Below are 21,912 nucleotides of genomic sequence, written 5' to 3' on the forward strand. Positions count from 1 at the left end.
GACGAACGACACTAGTGGGGGGGTGCTCGATAAAAACCCCAGCTCTGCAGATCGAGGCCCATAATAAGTCGATCTATGATTGTCTTGTAAAGACAATGCGATCTAACGAGAGGGTCCGGGTGAACGAGAGGGCCCCACGTGAGCATCGGGCCCGAGGGAACATCGGGATCCCCGGGGAACATTCGGATCCATGAAAGTGTCGATGTACAAAACTAAATTAGTCATTATTCTTGAAATGAAAGATAAATTATATTAACTAATTAATAATTTGTAGGGAATATGTGAATTATGTAGTATTATATCTTGTGAATAATTAACATGGATATGCGATAAATTTAATATGTGATAGTAAGGACACATATGTGATGGCAAAGACTTTTTTGAGAATCATGTTAAGTTAATTAGTTTGAGAATCGAAATTCGGCGGTAATATTTGTTTAGAACTCTATTTTGAATACGTGATATATTTTTAGTTGACCAAATAACCAACACGGCTACGATAAAATTAGACTAAAAAGTATATTCGTCAACCACATATTTTTCTACATACTTTACTTTTTTATCGTTAACTTATGTATTTATGAAAAGAAGTACTTTAACTATTCTTTTTTGGATAATTTTTATTTATTTAACATATATATATTCACGCTTTTAAAATTATATAGATAACAATTCATAATCATTTACAACTTATCTGGATGGTTGATTCAATGCTATTGTATTATATTATGTTGTTAATTTAAATACAATGTTTGTTTTGATTGTTACTTTTTTAGATAATCTTTACATTTTTATCGTTAACTTATGTATTTATGAAAAGAAGAACTTTAACTATTCTTTTTTAGATAATCTTTTTTTATTTAACATATATATATTCACGCTTTTAAAATTATATAGATAACAATTCATAATCATTTACAACTTATACGGATGGTTGTTACCTATTGTATTATTTTATGTTGTTAATTTAAATACAATGTTTGTTTTGATTGTTACTTTTTTAGATAATTTTTATGTAACGACAAAAGGTCCTATTTTATGTAACCATTGATTTGGTCCTATACAATATGACACAATACGAAAAATGTCAAAATAATACATAACAATCATCCAATCAAAGTGTTAACAACATAATAATTCATTACCAATCAATTTCTTTCAATTCATAAACAATATTTAACAACTAATAAATTCATAATTAATATTTAACAAAATAATAATTCATTAACAATTCATAAATAATTAACAAATTAACAACTCATAAACATATAACAAATTAACAATTCATAAACATTTAACAAATTAACAATTCATAAACATTTAACAAATATTGAATTAAACCAAAAAAAAAAAAATCGAACATTGGCAAAAGCCACGCCGATCCGAAAAAGAACAAAAAAAAATTTTTTTTTTTTTTTTTTGAAACATAGCAAGGATTAAATGTTAAGCATGCTTAGAATATAATGTATATAACAAAATAATAACAAAAGTTCATAGTAAAAAACCTTAATCGAAGATTTTTTGTAGAGTTATTTAATCGAGTTCTACGCCGCTTTTCCCCAAAATTTGAACTTAGAATCTTGCTCCTTGACTTGAATATACCGAGAATCTAAACTTTCCGGACGAAATTTAATAGAAAGTGACGTTTTTGGAAGTGGGGCCACCTCTTTTTTCTCCGTTAATGGCGGTTTTTTTTTTTTTTTAAACCGACTGGAGGGGACCAGTGGTGAAACCCAATCGGTTTATGTTGAAGAGTATAACGCAGTATTTTACTGCGCTATAGTATAACGCAGTAAAATACTGCGTTATAGGACAAGAAAAGAAAACTCCTTTAGCGCGTATTTTCTTTGCGCTAAAGCACTATGATCGTAATTACGGTTAAGTGCTTTAGCGCAGTATAAGGTACATTGGTAACTTTTTTTTTTGTTGGGGTATTTTGGTTCAAATTTTTTTTTTTTAAGCCATTTTTGTTCCGGACTCAATATAAAGCTAGGCATAAGGGAGGTGATGTGGCATGCCTCTAAATCCAAGAATGACATCTATCTTTTTTCTCCTTTTTCTTCCCAATTCCTCCTTTTTTTGCCTTTTCTTCTAATATATTTCTCTATTTAATCCAATTGTAAGAATTAAAGTCATTAAAATCTAATAATTATAACTCCTACGTTTCACCCGATCATGAACGGATTTCATTTCCTATTTATTATTCTATTCTAATGTTTCGTATAACTGATTCTCTCCCTATTCCCCACTAATTAATGGTCCCTAAACATCTTCCATTTACTTATAATAATCCCTATCATTTGAAGCTTTTGTCATTTTAGCGTACGAAAGGTGAGAAAGAAAATGAAAAAAGGTTAATCAACGCATCATACAGTTGCTTTCACGGATAAGAATCATGGTGGCAAAGCTGCAAAGAATCTAAGGGTAGGAATGTTTCTTTTAATTTTCTAAAAATTATACTTCTTTCGTTTTAATTTATGTGGTTTTCTTATATTTTTTTGAGATTCAATTATTTTAGTAATCTTTGTAGCTACATTGTAGTGTTTTAACTCAAAAATTATACAGAAAGTACTACAAGTTGCATTTCTTTTCATGTTAATACAATGAAAAAATACATATTAATATTAAAATGTTGATAGAAGTTTACATAGTTTAAAATGTTTGTGTGGCATTTTTTGGTCTTCCGAAAGTCAATTTGACTTTGGAGCTAACTTGTACTAGATTAATTCAATATTTTAAAATTAAATTTTATATATTCAAAAAATATACAAGAAGTACTACAAGTTGCATTTCTTCTCATGTCAATACGATGAAAAGGTACATTGTAAAATGTTGATCGAAATACATAGATTGAAACTCAAAAAGCGAAAAGTGTCACATAAATTGAGACTGAGAAAGTTGATGTCTTTGATCTTATATGCTCAGCAAAATTTGTTTATTTTCTATTTATGAAGAGCTGTTTGTGCTTTTACAACCTATCACGACCAACAAAATCACAATGCCAAATTATCTACCAAGGTATGATTACTTAAACTGTAAAAATATTTTCTCATTTTTTTGGGTCACTTTAAAGTTACAAAATCTGATATCGAGTGTTTAAGGTGAAAAATCCATTTAAGCTTTTCAGAGTAAGTAACAACTTCTTATAAGTATATTCCTGATTGTGCTTGTAGGGATGAAGAAGAAAGCTGAGATAGAGGAAGATAGAAAAGTAGAGAAAATTGAGCAAATTCAGAAGAAGATGGTGTAGAGTCTATGATTAAAGTATTATTACAGTAATTTTTTCTCTTTGGCTTCCCCTCCCTCTTCCTTAGTTTCTCTATTTATGTACTCTATTGAAGAACTTAAAAAAAAAACACTTTTTTAAATTCTTTTAATTACACCTCCCTGCTTCCTCTTTTTTCTTAAAGTTGTATTTTGAAAATGTAATGGGACGAGAGGACAGGAAAGGCAAATCAGAAGGCTGGGAAAGAGAAACCCGATAATGAGACATTCTCTTTTTTTCTTTTTCTTTTCTTATATATATAAACACACGAGTATTTCATTATGTTTAGTTGTAGTTGGTTCTTGTGTTATTTTTATTATGGTAGATTTTCGCTACTATTTTAAAATTTTTGCTACATGATGAAAAAAATTGAAATGCTAATTAATAGAAACAACATATTTTAATTTTTACAGAGAGTTTTCTTATAATGCTAAAAATTCATTTCTTTCACCTGGTGAGTTGTGACTAGCATAGAGAAGATTACTCACTCCATTTGGAATATATTTTTGTATTTGGTTGTATTAAAAAAATTATTTTTTCAAACGAGATGCTTATCAAAAGTAAGACTGTAATTGATAAACGTAACTTCTACTCTTAATTGCTATCCATAAATCTTGTGCCTTTGGTTTTATAACTCCTAAAAATGTTTATTTAATGTATAAAGGATCATAGTAAACAGATGTAATAATAAGATATAGCGTGAAAGCTCAAAAGTCTTTATTAAGAAATCATTGTATGCATGGAGAATTAAGTACTCCGATGAAAGAGAGGAAATTAAAACGAAAAATAATATTTACAACTTAATACAATAAATTGCAGTTTCAATATACAACCTCTTATTCCATTAACTTCATCACCCATCCACCCTAAATTTTTATTTCTACTTTGTCCCTATGAAAGGCATGTACTTAAAAAGAGTAAAGAATTTTTATTTTGTATACGGGAAGAAGATGGAAGAACAAATTAAAGATCTACTCTTCTTTGCCACTGACACTACTCCTTTCATTAAAATAAGTAATTATAATCTATAGAACTAATTTTTGTATGTATATATCTTGAAATTTTGTGCAGGTAACTGGAAAAAAATTGATTTCAGATAGTTTATAGAATTTAATTTAGATACGTATATATAGTAGATATTTAATCAATTCTTTAATTTTATTTATAACCGCACGAAGTGCGGATAAATTTATTAATTTTCTAATAAGTACGAGTAAAATAATTTACCAGAACGGGAGGGGAATGTAACTTCAAAATGTAGTTTATAAATTTCTCTGCATTATTTTGGGAGAAGATTAAATTTTGAAAAACTTAAATTCAAACTCTATCATTGTCCTGCATCCAACTTCGATATTTGCGTTAGCTTATATATCAGCCTACATTCGAAGGTGCAAAACCTTACAGGAGTTAGCGTGCGAATACTGTCAATACTTCACCTATTAGTACCTGATTTGAAAATTTAAAAACGCTAAGCAGGGCTTTATATTCAATGAATAAAATTCTCTACTTCAAGTTTCTATTCATTTTCAAATATAAATATCTCACAAAGTGATAGGAAAGCTAATGGAGTTGCGGACCAGTTAGCAAAAAGAGGATGCGAGCTAGATACTTTTGGAAGCTTGATCATGTACCCCAATCCCCCCGCATTTGTTATTTCTGTATTAGAAAGAGACGGAATGAGTACTATTCTGCCCAAGTTAGTCTCTTTATGCAATAACTCTTAAGTTTGATTAATGAATAAAATATCCTCTTTACCGAAGAAAAAAAAAAAATCTCTCAAAGTGAATTCATCTGAAGTTCCCATTCCTCAAGATATACGAATTATAAAAGTTAAGCAAGTATCTTAAGGAAAATCACAGATAAACTAGAAGGTGTTACAACCCAAAAAAATAGAGTATTAGTTTTGAGATTTCACTAAGGAACCGTTTAGTCATGAGATAAAATCATGTTTGGACATGCAATTTGGATTTCTTAAGTTGCAGTTTTTTTTATAAACATAAAAACCCCACAAGTTGTGAAAACCATCAAAATTTTCCCAATTTTTATACAATCTTACCAAATGAGTAAATCATAATTCATAATAAAATTAACGGAAAAGGGCCAAAATTACCCTTGAACTTTGAAAAATTTCATAAAAAATAAACCGTGGCATCATCCTAGCCCTTCAAAATTATTTTACCCTCAAATAATTTTTTACTCACTAAAATAACTCAATCAAAATTTTTTTTTAAAGAAAAATAATACGGAATTATTTTTATATTTTTTACATTATAGTTATTTTAGTGAGTAAAAAAATTTGAGTAAAAATTTAATTGAATAATAATGCGTAATAAATCTTTAAAACTTATTTTGTTCAATAAAATCTAAAAAATAAAACATCAATTGATCAAACTTTAGTTCAATAAAAAGGAAAATTTAACATGAATAGTAATGTAACTACTCTTTAAAACTTTAGTTCAATAAAATATTTTACCAACTTGCAGATTAATATTTAATACAAATGGTTGGTAAACATGATTGGTAAATATATCTGCCAACTTATGGGTCTTTTTTTTACAAAATATAAACGTTTGAGTCAAATTTTATATTTATATTTTTTGAAATCATGATTTCAAATCCCAAATCATTCCTTTTTGGATGATTTGAGATTTCATTTCATGAGATGAAATCAGAGATAAAATTTCATGTCCAAACGCTGATTTCATCTCATAAGATGAAATCGCATGTCCAAACGCCTACTAAATAAAATACGCAGGCTTGCAATAAATAACAAGTATGTTATCAAAAGATGACATGAGTGCACATGCACAAGTGAAGCATCAATGACCCACACGCTATTAAATTGAAAAAAAAATAAAAAAATCCAACACGCTATTATGGTTTTCTTGATTAAGTGTAAAACAGAACATAATAATAGGACTAACCAACCAATAATATGAATTCATTTTACTTTATTAGGAATAGTATTGATTCTCTAAGATACGTGTACATGTTATTATGAATCACTTACTATGAAATCATTACAACTTACGTATAAATTAGAAAAACTTGTTTTAATGATCTAAAGCTTTTGGAAGAAGCATATCCTTTTATATATATATATATATATATATATATATATATATATATATATATATATATATAGAAAAACTTGTGTTTGGCCCGGACAAGATCAAGATAATATGCACTTCATAATGGTTTTAATTGAAAAATAATATTTTGTGTACGTTTCTTAGGCACAACTTTTTTAAGAGCACATTTGGATGGGCCTATGGCTTTTGACTTATAAGTCAAAAGTAATTAGGGATTCTTACTTATAACTTTTGGCTTATTTTGTTATTTTGACTTAAAAACAAGTGCTTATAAGAACTTTTTTTTAATCTTACCCAAACACTACAAAAGCGCTTAAAAGCTATTTTGACTTAAAAACACCTAAAATAAGCCAATCCAAACAGCCTCTAAGATGGTCGCTTCTTAATCATGTATTATTCATTAGTTAAGTGTTTTGATCAGACAATTAGATAATTTACTAAAAAAATTGTTATAAGAAAGAAAGCACAGATATCAAAGAGACAGAGTTAACTTGGATGTTAGTAACATAATTTAAAGTATGCAAAATTATATATTTTATGAATTTGTGAGCATATAGTTTCTTGTTAGAGGTAAGAATAGCATGTTTTGGCATTTATTGATTAACTACTCATAATTTCATGTGACAATGGTTTATGCAAAAACAAAAAAAGTGATTAACGTCTAGGTTTAGATGAAATTAAAAATTGAATTTTAAGAGTTAATTTAGTTTGTCATTAACTCATTGATGCTTTATTTTTAAAAGAGAACTCCCTTACTCAACTAATTAAGGATTACATGATTTCTGACAAATTATTTGCAAGAAAAGAAGGATGCAATTATCAATATTTAATAATTATGGGATTGAGGAGTTGATCACTTGGTAAGCATCTTTTCCTCTTTTCTATCCCACTTAATTAAGAAAATTGAATAAATTTTAAAGGTTCTTTTTCTTTTATTTTTCCAGATTTTAATCTATTAATTGTTAAAAAGTTTTAAATTTTATTTTCTATTGCATAATTGTGTTAAATCCTTACATAAGATCAAGAGAATGTGACTTTATATTTTCAAAATATTTTTTTTTTACTAAAAATAAGTTCAAGAGAAATTTACTTATTATTTAAGAATTACTAAAGAAAATTTGATCACAAGAGTACTCTTAGGTACCAATGAGTTCTTCAAAGTCATTATCATCACTATTTTAGATTATCTTTGTGCATAATTATTTTTATTAGATGACATCATCACTATTCACAATTTTTTTAGCATTTTAAAGGGCTAAAAATTGATTGTGTCAACCTAAGTAAAAATGAAATAAAGTAGGGGCAAAAATAAAACATAGAAAAAAGATATGCTATCAAAAAGGATTTAAAATATCTTGATTTATTGGAACATACTTTGGTACATGAAGCAATAAATAGCAAACTCAAGGGCAATTTGAAAGAGCAAACCATTTTGATTGGGCCAACCAAATAGTTACAATGTAACTAACTACTACAAAACTCATTACATTGTCCCTTATATATAGTAATAATATACATGTTATAAAATCCTTATATCCCTTGTGGTAGAATTCAGAGCGAAGCGTCCATACATCTAATTTTTCGTGGGAGAGGCACATTTTGATTTCCTATCTATTTTGACATAAAATTGACATGCTTAAATTAAAATAGCATAAAAACTAGCTACTTAATTACTATAAATCATATTATTTTATACCTAAAATTATTAAGATTATCTTTGAAAAAATCAAAATAAAACAATTGCTCAACTTTCTGAATAAACTCATCTTTCTCAAAAAGAGTAATGAAGTTTGGATTACGAGGGTAAAATTTTAACTTTTTGTGTTAATTTTATAATTTTATTTAAAATAATACTAAATAAAATAATGTTACTACAAATTTCATATTTCTATAGCTAAAATTATTTTAAAAACTTATAATCACAAAATTTTTCGAGTTCAAAACAGTAATAACGTTTTTTTTATTACAAAAGAAAGACAGTTCTAACATAGAAAAGTACTTCCTCTACTTTCATACCAACATATGGTGGTCATTCAAAAAATTCAAACTCCTCGAATCAAATTAAAGACAACTTCGAATTCTATAAATGTCAAAATTGAGCTTTGTCATGTACTTGGCTTGTATTTAAAAAAATGAATTACTCAAAATATTGTTGCTAATATTTGTGTATTTCATTAGAAATTAATTATTGAAATTAAATTGTATCTCTAATTATAATCTTTGATGTTGTGAATTATAATTATTGTACCATGCCCACATTATATTGAAAGAATAGTGATCGAGTTAATAGTTGAATGTAGTAAGAGAGAAATGCAGATTAGCTCTTCAATGCTCTGCACTGGCTCGTCTATTTTAATGTTGGAATTTGAATTTACGTTAATTAGTACTAACACCTTAAAAAGATAGTAATTTGTGTGGTGGAAGAAGAGATAGGTAGGAGTAGGGAGTGGGTGGAGAGAGAGGGGGAGGAGGAGAGGGGTGCGGGTCATTTTTTTGTAAGATTTAAAAAAATGGATCAATTTTGATAGTATTATTATCCTAATTAATTATTTCATTGTTAAGGGGATTTAAAAGAAAAGGAAAAACAAGCTTAGACAATAAAAAAAAACTTTTATAAGCCTATTAAGTAGCTCTTTTAAAAACCGATAGTAGCACTCCTACAAATGGAAAGTACTTTATACGTTCTTGTTGTCATAAATGAAAAATACATTTATGGAAACACGAGTAGTAAAGTTCTTTGAATTATGTAACTGGATCTTTATCGCAACTTTAATACTACTACAAATTCAACGAATCTAACAAACTTTTTCCATTTCACCCTGAACAAATTTTCCACAGTTCACGTAGGAAGGGCCTGTCCGTCATTTCGGTCATTCCGCGTCAACATTGGCGTCTTATAGACTTCCATCACATTACTCTGCAACTCTCATCACATTACTCTGCAACTCTCCTACTAAATCCATCACATAAGATGACAAAAATGATCCCTTATGTTTGAGGGTTGGTCCAAAATAGTTCCTTAAGTATGGACTCAATAATTTTGATCCTTTAAGTTTGTTAAGAATTAATAGATTTATTCACCATAAAAATATGTCTGTTATATTGGACGAAAAGTATAAAAATATAAAAGAAATTAGCGGGAGCTCACATTTAGAAGTACAATTTTCCTAGTTTTTGTTATTTTTAATATATTTCTAGAGTCTGATACAATTTTTTGAAGTTAATTGCTATTTTTTTTAATACCTTTTTAGTATCTAGTGTAGTTTTTTGTGTTGCATATTTTAAGATTTGATGAGACTTTCTTAGTATGTATAGCTAAGTCTTTTTTTTTTTCTTTTTCTGCTATGTCGGTTAAATCTAACAGACGGAATTTGATAAATATTTTACAGAGATTAAAAGTGTTAACTTTTGACAAACTTAAAAGATCAAAAATTGTAAAGTGCATACGTAAGGGACTATTTTGAACCCACCCTCAAACATAAGGGACCTTTTTAGTCATTCTCTCAAAACCATCCCACCTAAACAAACCTTTTCCACCGAAACCATCAAGAACTTTCCTTCTTTCTCTTCTTCCTACAACTTGCCCCCTCCCAATATATATATTCACTCTACACCTTATCTCTTCCTTCAATTTTCCATATACCCATTTCTCTTTATCCATCTTTACACATATACTCTCTAATATGGGTAATGATAACCCAAATTTGCCTGATGATCCATTGGTTGTTGACTCCTCATCCAAAGGAGGTGGCTATGCATTAAGTGGCAAAATAATGCTAAGTGCAATAGTCATCTTATTCGGTGTCGTTGTTTTCATGGTTGGTCTTCATTTATATGCACGTTGGTACCTTTTAAATCAACGTCGTCGTGATCTTGTTCGTCGACGTAGGGTTCACCATCGTCGTACCCATATCGTCTTTTACGTCGATAATAATAACTCCGGTTTAACCCATGCAAACCAGGGTCTCGAGCCGGCTGTTCTTAACTCCTTACCGGTTTTTAACTACTCCAACAAAACTCACACTGAACCGATTGAATGTGCTGTTTGTTTATCCGAACTCGAAGAGAATGAAAAGGGCAGGATTTTACCTAAGTGTAATCACTCTTTTCATTTGGAATGTATTGATATGTGGTTTCAATCTCATTCTACTTGCCCGCTTTGTCGGTCTCCGGTTGAGCCGGTTAACGAACCGGATGAAAACCGGGTTGATCAGGTAGGTGTAACGGTCAATGAACCGGGTGAACATGGTGAACCGGGTTCAAGTTCCGGTTTATGCAACTCTTGTCAGGAGAATAGTAGTGTTAATAATACGACGTCGTTGGGTGGAAGGAGAAAAGGAGTGGATGTAAGAATTGACGTGCCACGGAGGAATAACGAGTTATTGGAAGAGGAGTTGGAAATGGGACTCAGGCTGAGTTCACCAGCGAGTCAATCAAGATCACCCGCGAGTCGTTTATTGTCTTTGAGAAGGATACTCAGCATGAACAAGAAAACACCCACGGGAGCTAGTACTAATTCACCCGGTGTCGGAACAAGTAATTGCCCAGCCGAGTTCGATTTAGAAATCGGGGAAATTGCCCCGTGTCTGGCAATTACCGTTCACCTCGATCACATATCGGCAACGTTCATAATGCATCACAACTCAGTGAGTGACCAACTCGGGCACAAATATCTAGGTAGAGATAAAGGAATATGAAAAAAAAAAAATGTCACGCTAGGAACGTTGGATTTTGGGAAGTGAAAGACAAGAAGACAAGAATGGCTTGACTGTCAGAAAACTCGTACTGAATGTCCTAATACACGTGGCAATTTCATGTGCACCTGACGGTAACATGGCAGTGATGGAATGGAGGGATTGCTGTTTTTACGCAGTCATGGTAGACTTTAGGCCGTGGAATTGGGAATGTTTGACTTGTAAATATGGGGGTAGAGTTAGAAGAGTGCAACTTGTAAAGCATTACGTGCAAGAGTCACTTACAATGTGTTTATTTCTAAATTCGTTGAATTCCTTTTATCTATTCTAAAATTATTTGAAAGCGTTGGTTCAAATTTGACTAAAAGGCTCTAAATTTATGACTGTTAGTTGGTAAATGGAATCGTTCAATCGTTAGAAAAATACAATTCACTTTGCAATATGATTAGATTTATCTAGTCTTATGTTAACTCTACGTTTCCATACTTTTCCACTATGCTAAAACTATTCAATTTTACTAATCCAGTTTAAAAGAATCAAGAGATGATGGATCATTTTATACCTATTTTAACTTTATTATTAAATATTAATCTCTCCGTATTAATTTATGTGATGTTTTTTCCTTTTTGGTCAGTCTAAAAACAATGATACTTTCCTGTATCTAGTAACAATTTTGCTTTAAATATGACCCTTTTTGCCCTCAATGAAATGATTTTTGATCACACAAATTTCAATTACCGTAGTTGTTTTTAGATCATAAATTTCAAAAGTCTTTCTTTATTTCTTAAACTTCGTGCTCAGTCAAACACCCTCATATAAAATGGGGTCATTTGCACTGGTCTTTAATTTTTGCCCCTCAAATTGGTGGTCTTGAATTTTTGCCCTTCGCCTAATACCATGGGGTTTGGGGTTCGAATCCCGGCTCAGTAAAAAAAAAAAATCGCAATATAGAGTTTTGTAGCAAAGTTAGGCCTATTCGGGCCAAAGTTAGGCCTCAGGTAGAGTTTTTGCATGCAAAACTCTGCCTTACGAATCAAAACCTCTGCCTTGTGAAATTCCTTTATTTTTTTTGCGGGGTTCAACCTTAACGCTTGGGGTATTAGGCGAACTCTTAAAAAAATTACAGACCATCAATTTGAGGGACAAAAATTAAAGACCAGAGCTTTTTAAGGGCAATTCGCACAAAAAAATGTATAAAATGGACCTGAGGGATTAATAATAATTAAAGGTTTATAATAAAATTAATACTTATCATGGGGTGTACCAAGTCAAACATGAACGACAAATAGACATGGACGGAGGGACTAGCAAGTTGAGGAAAAATACACATTTGTAAACTATGGTGAAGGGATTGAAAAAATGAAGACGACATATGTTAAGTATAACGTATTATTGATCTAATGAATTATCGAGTATGATTAAACATTCGACTGCTGTGAAATAAGGGTGGATCTATGTAGAGCAAATGAATTCCATATAATCCCTTCATCGGAATAATATAAGTGTAAATAGAGCTAAATCAGACATATTTTTTCAGTTATACAAAAGTTGTTGGATTTATTTAACAACAACAACATATTTGATGTATTTTTATAGGTGGGGTCTGGGGAGAGAAGACTATACGCTGATAATCTCGTGGAGATAGAAATGTTGTTTCTGAAAGATTGTTGAATTTACTTAAAAAAAAAAAAAAAAAAAAAAAAGATTTTAGTGTAGTGGGCAAAGAGGTTCAAATTTTAGTCTAGTTAGATATGAGATTCAAAATTTTAAATTCTAGGTGTCACATTCTGTTTTTTTTTTTTCCTTCATAAATCCCCTTGCATAAATTCCTGCTATTAAGCATCTCTTAGCGAAGATTAAGTGAAACTATTCTTGTTTCACGTAATTGGTAAAAGGTTATGTTAAGACATAGAATATACATCACTTTTTGACAGGATGGTGGTACTTCTACTTTTTGTTGTTAATCACGAGTTAACAATAATACAGAAAACTCCAAAATGTTGGTAACGCTACTCGCAACAATAAAGAAATGGAAGGGGAAAAAAGAATCTAAACAGACAGGACGAGGCTAGAATTCCTTATAATATAATAAAATAAATATTCCTAAAGCTAATAAATAAGTGTCACTTGTATGCATGAAAGTTTCTAATTTCTTAAAACCGTGTCCAATAATTGTATGTCAACTCATCAGAAACACGTCAAAGAAAAATTAATAAATCGTGAGTGCAATTTTATACTAATTCAAACAGTGTTGGTACAGTTGAGTTTGTTACAGTAGCATCCTATGATATTGCAATTACTTACTTCACTTTGCACGGATTTTTATTAGTTACTCTATTGCGAATTACTTACTCCATTTGAACCAAAAAAAAAATAGTTAGATTACCTGCCTATATACTCGTGGTTTTCTTTTGATTATTTCTCTACTCGTCAATAGTTGGTGCTTTGAATTAAAGCTCCTTCTGTCTAATTAAGACACATTTTGATTTATTTTTTTTGGCTAAGCATTTTGACGTTAATATTGAGCATGTTATAGCTAAGAGTATACCTTCTGTTCTATTTCATTTGTCAATCTTTTATTTGCTAGCTAGACGTTGGAAAACGAGTCAGGGAAAGTCCTCAAGATTATTTAACAATAAAACTTGAATATGTAAGCTATTTATCTAGGTGTATGTTAATTTCTGTAATTTAATTTGCGCCTAAAGAGAGAAAAAAAATTGAGAAGTACATTAAAACCTTCCATTTCTTAAAATTGTGTAAAACAGCGGAAGTGACAACATATAAGGCCGGGGAAACACGAGTAATTCAAAAAAATGGGGAGCTTTTACGTGTTTTATTTGGTATAAGCAGTGGGAGATATTGAATCAAACTAAATGGATGGTATATTTCGAGTTTTCATTTGTTAAACATATGGATTCAAAATTTAATAGTTATACTACTTAATTTTAAAAAATTTCACACAGACAAATATATATTTATACTAATATACTGAAAATGATGGATTCAGTTGACACTCCTAGGGCAATTTGCAGTATTGCCATTCACTGGGGGTGGTCTTTAATTTTTGCCCTTCAAATCGGTAGTCTTTAATTTTTGCCCTTCAAATTGGTAGTCTTTAATTTTTGCTTGCGCTTTAATAATGACCCTGAAATACGCAAATTTCCTTAAGGTCCAAATTTGTTAAGGCAGAAGACGAAAATTAAAGACTATCAATTAAGGGGCAAAATTTAAAGATCACCAATTTGAAGGACAAAAATTAAAAACCACCCCAAATGAAGGGCAATCCGCAAAAAAAAAAAAAAAAAAAAAAAAAAAAAAGACGCTCTCACGCTCTCTAGGTTTGCCTCTGACTGAAAAGCCGGCTTTATAAAGTATACATTTGACATTTCTTTTTCAACTAATGAAATTGGAAAATAATGCAGCAATAGAAGGGATGTATTTTGATAAATCAGATCATATGCCCAGCAAGTATGACTGCTAAGAATCTGAATGGTCAAAGCACGAAATGTCTGAATATATATATATACACACACACATTTTTCAATTATTTATCTTTTTAGAAAACGTAAACGTATGTTAATAATTAACATAGAATTTAATTAACTAAAACAGCCCCTAACCATGGTTTACATAATTAATAACTTATCCATAAATATATTAAAATATTCTCTCTCTTCCTATTTTACATTTCCCAACTAAAAGATTAACTCAAAAAGGAATTGGAAGACAGAGTGTAAGTTATATTAATATATTTATGGATAAGTTATTAATTATGTAAACCATGGTTAGTGGCTTTTTTTTTAATTAAATTCTACCATTAATTTAACACATATCATGTGTCATTTAATCTAAGATAGAAAACAAAAATGGAGAGAAATGGACCAATCCGAAATGTCTCGACGTGTTGCTCACGTTACTAACGTGATATGTTCCAAGGTGTCTAACCATTATTGGGTTTCAACCTCAATTGAATTTACTGACGAATTCAAACTAAGACACACCCACAACAATACATATATCACACACCGTACAGTTAGCGCCCTCATTTTTTGTGTTTTTATTTTCTTTTTTCCAAAAGGTTTTCCATTTGTTCGGTGTATGTCTTGGGGTCTAACTAATTCGAATTTACCCCAAAAAGTTTTATTTGGATAATAAAGCACTTCCTATCAAATCCTACTAGCTCCATTCCTAGAGCTCTAAATCCTTTCGGGCTATGGATGGAGAGGTTACGGTCCCACCACTAGGGGCGGAGCCAGTAAAGGTGAAGGAGGTTTCTCCAAACCCCTTTCGGCAAAAAATTACACTATATATACAATGATAAATTATTTTTATGTATACATAATAGATGTTTAAACCCTTGATTTCTTCGTATGCTTACATCTTTATATTTTTGAACCCTTAGTAGAAATCTTGGCTCCGCCACTGCCCATCATAATCGTTGTTAGTACAGTTAGCGTCCTAGTGTTGGGATATATACTATTAACCATGTGTTTGGATATAGTATTTATTATAGCACAATTATTTATTCAATTTTTAATAAAGAGTTAAATAGATCATGTACTAGTATGTGTGTCCTTTACTTATATAGTAGATGATTTGATGTATAGAGTTTAGCTTATACACGGAAGATTAAATCATCGGTTCTTATAAGTATAAAGCTTATGTTCACAATATAAGATGAAATTTGGACAAAGTCATCAGCATGATTGTAGCACAAGATTAATATAATGTATCTTCATTATCGGAACGGTATAGTTCCGTCATCTTGTGCTAGTACATTTTGTATGTATTGAACGGACCAAGTAGAGATAAGTGTTTTTGTACTGAATATATAAAACAAATTCTCTAGTTCATTAAATGTACTTATACTCTTAATCTTGATACAATTATTATGATCAATGTGATTTGTTCATTATTTTAATTTATTAAAAGGTACCACTCAATTGCGGGTCTATGTATTCCTGGTAAATTGGATAATGGCAAAATACATTTGTGAAATAATAATTAGTTGATAGAATCCATATCTCGACTTTGAGATTGGTGATACCCCTTTATGAATGCTTATAAGTCTCATGTGAAAATCCTGCAAGTGGATTTTGTATCCGTCACATGATGTAAGTTAAGAGGAAATATAAAGGATTCAATTAGTCAATGAATTAAATTGTCAATAATTTAATTTAATTGATTGGTATCCGTAATCTTAGCATGGGGAGTTAAATAAGATTTAATGAAAGATTTCGAAATTGAAGCGAGGAGTGCGATTTACGATTTTTTAGTGGAATAATTCGTAATTTATTATGGTAGGATTAATTCAGATATTTCGAATTAATTCCATAATAGGAAGCTTCGTTAATTAAATTTTGTGGTCCCTGCTGTGCCCGAATAACAAAGAATTAAATAGAATATTATTTCTTGGTGGAAAATAAAGACCAAATAGGTTTTGGAAAAGGGTGAAAACCCTAAAACCTGTAGTTATAAAATAGGGGTCTTATTCCATAAAAATAAAAATAAAAAAGAGTTTTTTAGTTTCTACACTTTTTCCATAGAAATTAGCTCACACGAATTTCACAAATTCTGGTATTATTTGGGTTACAGTACCAAGATTTGTGGCCCGAAGGATGACGATCTCGTGGATGGTGTGTGTTCGTGGTTGAAGATTCGATTCTTGGTCGTGGTAACGCTTCAAGAAATAAGTATCAATTTTATGTTTGATTAATATCTTGATTATGTGTTGTCTATATTACATGCAAATTTGATCCTGGCTATTTGCTTTCGCTATTTATGCCTGCATTCCATCACCTAGGTCGCATTTCAAATGATAGTTTTTAAATAAAAATGGTGCTCGGGTTAGTTTGTGCGCACCTCATCTATTTCCACGAATTACTTGCTACCTTCCACCAGCATAGGTACCACATAAATCTATCTGTCCTCTAAAGCTTGATTTGCCTCCACTAATATTTGAATTTGTGAACTTATAATTCTCGACCCACTTCATTAACTACTAGATTGCACCCTTGAGTCATTATTTCAAATGACATTATAACTTGGTGAGCCAAATATTTTTGTTATTTGAAAATATTTATCTAATTCTTAATTGTAGAAAATCGTGGCTTATAAGCACTCCATCCATTTCAATCAATTATATGTCAATTTTTATTTTACGATACATTCCAAAATATTTGACATTATTCACCTAATACTAATTTTTCGGTACATGTGTTGCATATCTATGCCGAGTCATTTAGTATATTTTTTATTAGATATTATTAATATTATTGAAATAAATATTTGACTAAGTAATATATATGAAAGAATAAAGTATGATTTTTTGTGAATAATCAATGTGGATCATCATATCAAACTTGTTTGTCGAGATCAAGATGATTGGATATCGTCTGAGCCAACGAAAAAAACAATCAAAATTTAATTAGATACATCAATTTTTTCTTATTTATTTTACTTTTATGAGGTACAAATATTTAATTAAGCGTATGTATCTCACCGAATACTCCTTATGGATGATATTCATATTGCATGTTCTTGTCATTTGTTTAGGTCGCTCTGTAATGACAGGCTAGCTCTTATTGTTGATATTGGCATCTCTCAATAGCGTTGACCATCTGAGATAACTTTGTTAAGGGTGTTAGATACAATCCAACAGTAAATTTTCTTTAAAAAGAATAAATGGCAGCAGCTATTATTTTTTTAAATCAAACTATGATATATTTAGTTCAAAAATGACTTTTAAGATTTGTTTACTTGAAATAAGATTAACTAAAAAGTAAAAAAGAAAAGTCAAACAGAGATGTTGTGAATTAGTACAAGTAATTTTGCTCTTTAGAAGAGTAAACTACCTCTAAGACTTATTTATTAGTAATCGAACTTCTTTTTTTTTTTAAATTATATTTACCACTAATTATTTATCAAATTGATTTAACTTATTTTTAATATCATATATCATGATATAAGACGGTGTTTCACCTACATACACCGTATTTTTTTTTTTCGGCGAATATTTGTTCGCACCGAACAAATTTGTTTTCTCGCATCTCTCATGATAGTGCGACGTAAAGTTGACCATCTGAGACAACATGTTGTGTTAGATACAATCCAACATTAAGATTATTTGACCCTATGATCTATTTTATAGATTGCGCTGGCAGTAGCTATTATTTTGTTAGTATAATAAATTAATTCTAATTAGTGAAAAGCATAAGTATTATGGACAATGTGATTGAGTAATCCAAGCAGTGTATTAAAAGAGTACAATACAAATTCACATTGGATGCTATATCAAATCTGTAAAGAGAATAATAATAACTTTCAAAGAAAAGTTTGTTCTAAACAAACTCCAGGCATACATATTTTGTGACCAACACCTTTATCAACGGTGTGCCTATAGCATTACTTAATTTTTAGGATAAAGTATCTCACAATTGCCGAAAGAAACACTTCAAACTTAGCAGGATTAACTTCAACATTGAGAATACGCTGATTGTGTGAAAAACGAGTCAAAACCAATATCTAATAAAGCAGAAGTATTATGCAACATTGACTATAAATTAAAAGAAAGTAGGTATACGTGTTTACCCTTAAAGCAGGCAATGGTTCAATTTATACATGGTGCAAAGGATATGCGATTTAATTTAATACGTATGATGAAATAACAACAAATAATGATCGGAAATAAGTTAGTGATCAAATAAAGAAATAAGAACCTTGTCCTTGATAAAGACTTTTGTATTTGAACCGAGCTCGAGTTGTTGTAATTTTGTATTTCTAATTTATGAAATATTGATGAACAATTGATGAACACTTAAAGAAAATGTAGAACTTTAATAGCTAAAGAATTTGAATATAATTGCAATGTAGAGTTTGCTTGTGCGATCCAAAAGTAGAGAGAAAAGGAGGGGGTGCTTTTATGTAGTAAGAGTCCTGATTTACAATTCTAGATAGCAACACGCTTTTTTTTAAAAAAATAACCGACCTAAAAAGGTGCCGAAATATCCGGTCGGATTTGTGAGAATATTATGGCCCCCATGATTTAATTTGACTTACTATTAAAAAAGAAAAGAATATTCTTAGTCCAAAAATATAACCTATTTTTCTGATCGATACTTTTTTAAAAAAACCGCCTAGAGCCTAAATTGAATCTAATGTTTCGATATTTGCCCTCGACCATGTTGAAGTCTCGTACCAAAATGCGGTTGGAACCCGTTCAACCAAAAGCAACTACGAATTGTAAATGTTCAACGACACAATGGGAAAAAAATAGCTTTGACCTCGATTTCACCCGTATACAATTAGTCCCCCCACTTCTCGGAGTGTAGATAGCTTGAAACGATGAGAAGTGGAAATAGATCCGGTTCCTTCCCCTGTAAATTTCATATAAGTTGATAAGATCAAACGTCCCATCAGTCACATCGTTCTGACTTCATCCACGTGTCATATCCCGGTTGGGAGAACCGACGGTTTATGGAATGACAACCGTCTTGGCCTCCCCATAAAAGTTAGATTTTCCCTTTCATTTTTTACTTTCTGAATTTTCACTCTCCAAAATTACCATTGTGCTTTTGAATTAATCTTCATAACTTCATAAAATCTACCCAGATCTTCAAATCTTCATCTTTAAACCTTCAAGCCTTGTTATTTTTAGAACAATGGCTAGATATTCGAAAGCCAAAACTAGCGGGTCTTCCTTGGCTCCAAAATCGAAACCGAAATCGACAGATTATGTCCCGGCTGATTATGTCACGACCAAGGATTTTAAGGTCGAGAGGCCTTCTCAGCAAGGAGATCGGGGTATTGAAATATTAAACTACGAATGCATGATCCCCCCGAGTAAACTCGAGCAGGTCAAAAAGGACTGCGGTTAAGAAGACAAAGAGGTCATTATCCTCGTTCGCGAGGAATCCATCACGACCCATGTGGAGGGGTACCTGAGTGTTTATACATACCCTTCACATTTGGTCCACAATCAACCACCTTCTGCGATTGTATAGTCCCTGAGTATTTCGAGGTGGCATGATTAAGCTCGCACGACGAGCAAAGAAGGCTCCCTTTTCTAGCCTCGATGAGGATAGGGACCGAGGCTGGCAGGGAAGATTTGTCAGAGTGAGGAATGAGGATCTGATCCCTGCTGATAAGATACCGTTCCCCGAGAAGTGGAACTCTAACCATAAGTGGATTCTCTTTCCAAGCAGCTAAGTGACTCCTCTGATGTTATATTTGTGATTTTAGTCTTCGTTTATATGTTTGCAGCCCTTCCCTGGACCCTCAATGCGGTTGCTAATTTAGAGGAATGAATCGGGAAAATTTGCAGTCAGCTCACTTACGCCGAGCGTAACTGGCGTTCATTTTCCAAGGATAGATGGGAAGTCGAGAATCATGGTGAATGTCTGACCGAGGTACTGTTTTACCTCCTCATATATTATGCCATACTTCATTTAACATTTTGTTCTCTCTTCTTTGCAGGCCTCTCAAAGGCCACCAAGATCCGAGGGCGTACGAAGAAGAGGCTTGAAGAAGGCCGATACTCCCGGAAGATGAGGCCCGATGTTGAGGCCACCAGTGATGAGCAGTCTTCTAAGCCTTCTCCAATTCCACAATCCGGGGTCGAGGCCACCGAGAAAGAGAAGAGCTAAAAAAAGAAGAAACGGGCCTCCGAATCCTCCAATGCTCCTACCGAGAGGAGAAAGAAGCTGAAGCTTACCCTCAAGAAAGCTTCTAAAAAAGATACCAGGACTTGGGTTCTGGACCTTGAGGCTGCCGTTGACCAACTCAAGAATCACTCCGATGATGAGGGCCTCGTGCTAGCCGAGCACCGGCCCTCTAAAGACTTGAAAAATATTGGCTCCGATATCGGAGGCTTGGAAAACACCAACTTAGAGCTGAAAAGCTCGAAACCGTTGGTGGAAAAAATAAACCAAGAGCCGTCAAGCTCGAAAGATAATGCCCCGACACCGGTATGTTTGGAAGCCATCGGGTCGGTAGCACGAGTCCCCAAAGATGCTGCCACCGTGCCTTCTTCCATTCGGGGAACGGAGAAGGAGACAACCACAACAGCCAGCTCGAAGGCGACTTCTACTGCCTCAGTCTTGAAGGTATCTTACATTCCACCTCTATAATGTTTAGATTCCGTCCTTCCCTTATGAGTTGTGGCTTTAGCTGAGACCATTATTTGTATACAGGATTCGCTACGTCGATCAACGGCCGTCCGATCCGAGAGCTCAAAGTTAAAGGCAAAATGACCGAGGGATCTGTAGCGTTGAAAGATGCTGCTTGTCATTTGCTCGAGAAAGATGCTATCACGATCGAGGACCACTCAGGGTTCGGCCATCTATCCATTCTTGTAGCCGATCGATTTGGGGTTAACTCTGGTCCTCGATTGGAGAAAATTTTTTCGACCACGAGCATAGACCCGAACCAAAAAAGCTGGTCTCGTTTATGGTGCTGGTTGATATGAACATACTGTCCAAGCCAGTCGGGGTGGCCAGTTATCCGTATCCTCTAGTAACCGTAGAGGATCAGAGAAAGATGAATGAGGTCGATAGACTGCCTTTTTAACGAGGCTCAAAAAAGCCTCGAACGGTGAATAGCACACCTCCTTCTTTCGTTTTTATACTTAGATTTATTTTCCTTTCTCATTCCATCAAATGCTTCCTTTTTGGAAAGAAAGCCTCCGTGCTTCACCATGAAAGCTTCCAATTGAATGTACCGAGGATGGATGTGGGAGTCTTAAGGATGGCTCGAGAAAGCAAATGCCGCGAGAGTTCGAATCATTCTTAGAAGCTCTACGAGCAAAACCAGAGTTTATCTCGAGCTTGCCCGATTCCTCCATTCGGAGATCCGATTTAGAAGG

The 21,912-nt window shown here is 32.1% G+C and overlaps 1 protein-coding gene across 1 annotated transcript; it reads left to right on the plus strand.

Annotated features, from left to right (window-relative positions):
- The first annotated feature begins 9,940 nt into the window (after positions 1-9,940).
- LOC132034400 (RING-H2 finger protein ATL2) lies at positions 9,941-11,407 on the plus strand. Its single transcript, XM_059424748.1, has one exon. It carries the CDS (start codon positions 10,041-10,043, stop codon positions 11,052-11,054), a length of 1,014 nt encoding a protein of 337 aa, XP_059280731.1. The 5' UTR covers positions 9,941-10,040; the 3' UTR covers positions 11,055-11,407.
- The last annotated feature ends 10,505 nt before the right edge of the window (positions 11,408-21,912 follow it).

The sequence above is a fragment of the Lycium ferocissimum genome, chromosome 10 (assembly GCF_029784015.1).
Source record: "Lycium ferocissimum isolate CSIRO_LF1 chromosome 10, AGI_CSIRO_Lferr_CH_V1, whole genome shotgun sequence".
Classification (NCBI taxonomy): Eukaryota; Viridiplantae; Streptophyta; class Magnoliopsida; order Solanales; family Solanaceae; genus Lycium; species Lycium ferocissimum.

What these genes read in the sequence shown, in the direction of transcription:
- LOC132034400 (XM_059424748.1), top strand. Translation starts at nt 10,041, where the DNA reads ATGGGTAATGATAACCCAAATTTGCCTGATGATCCATTGGTTGTTGAC.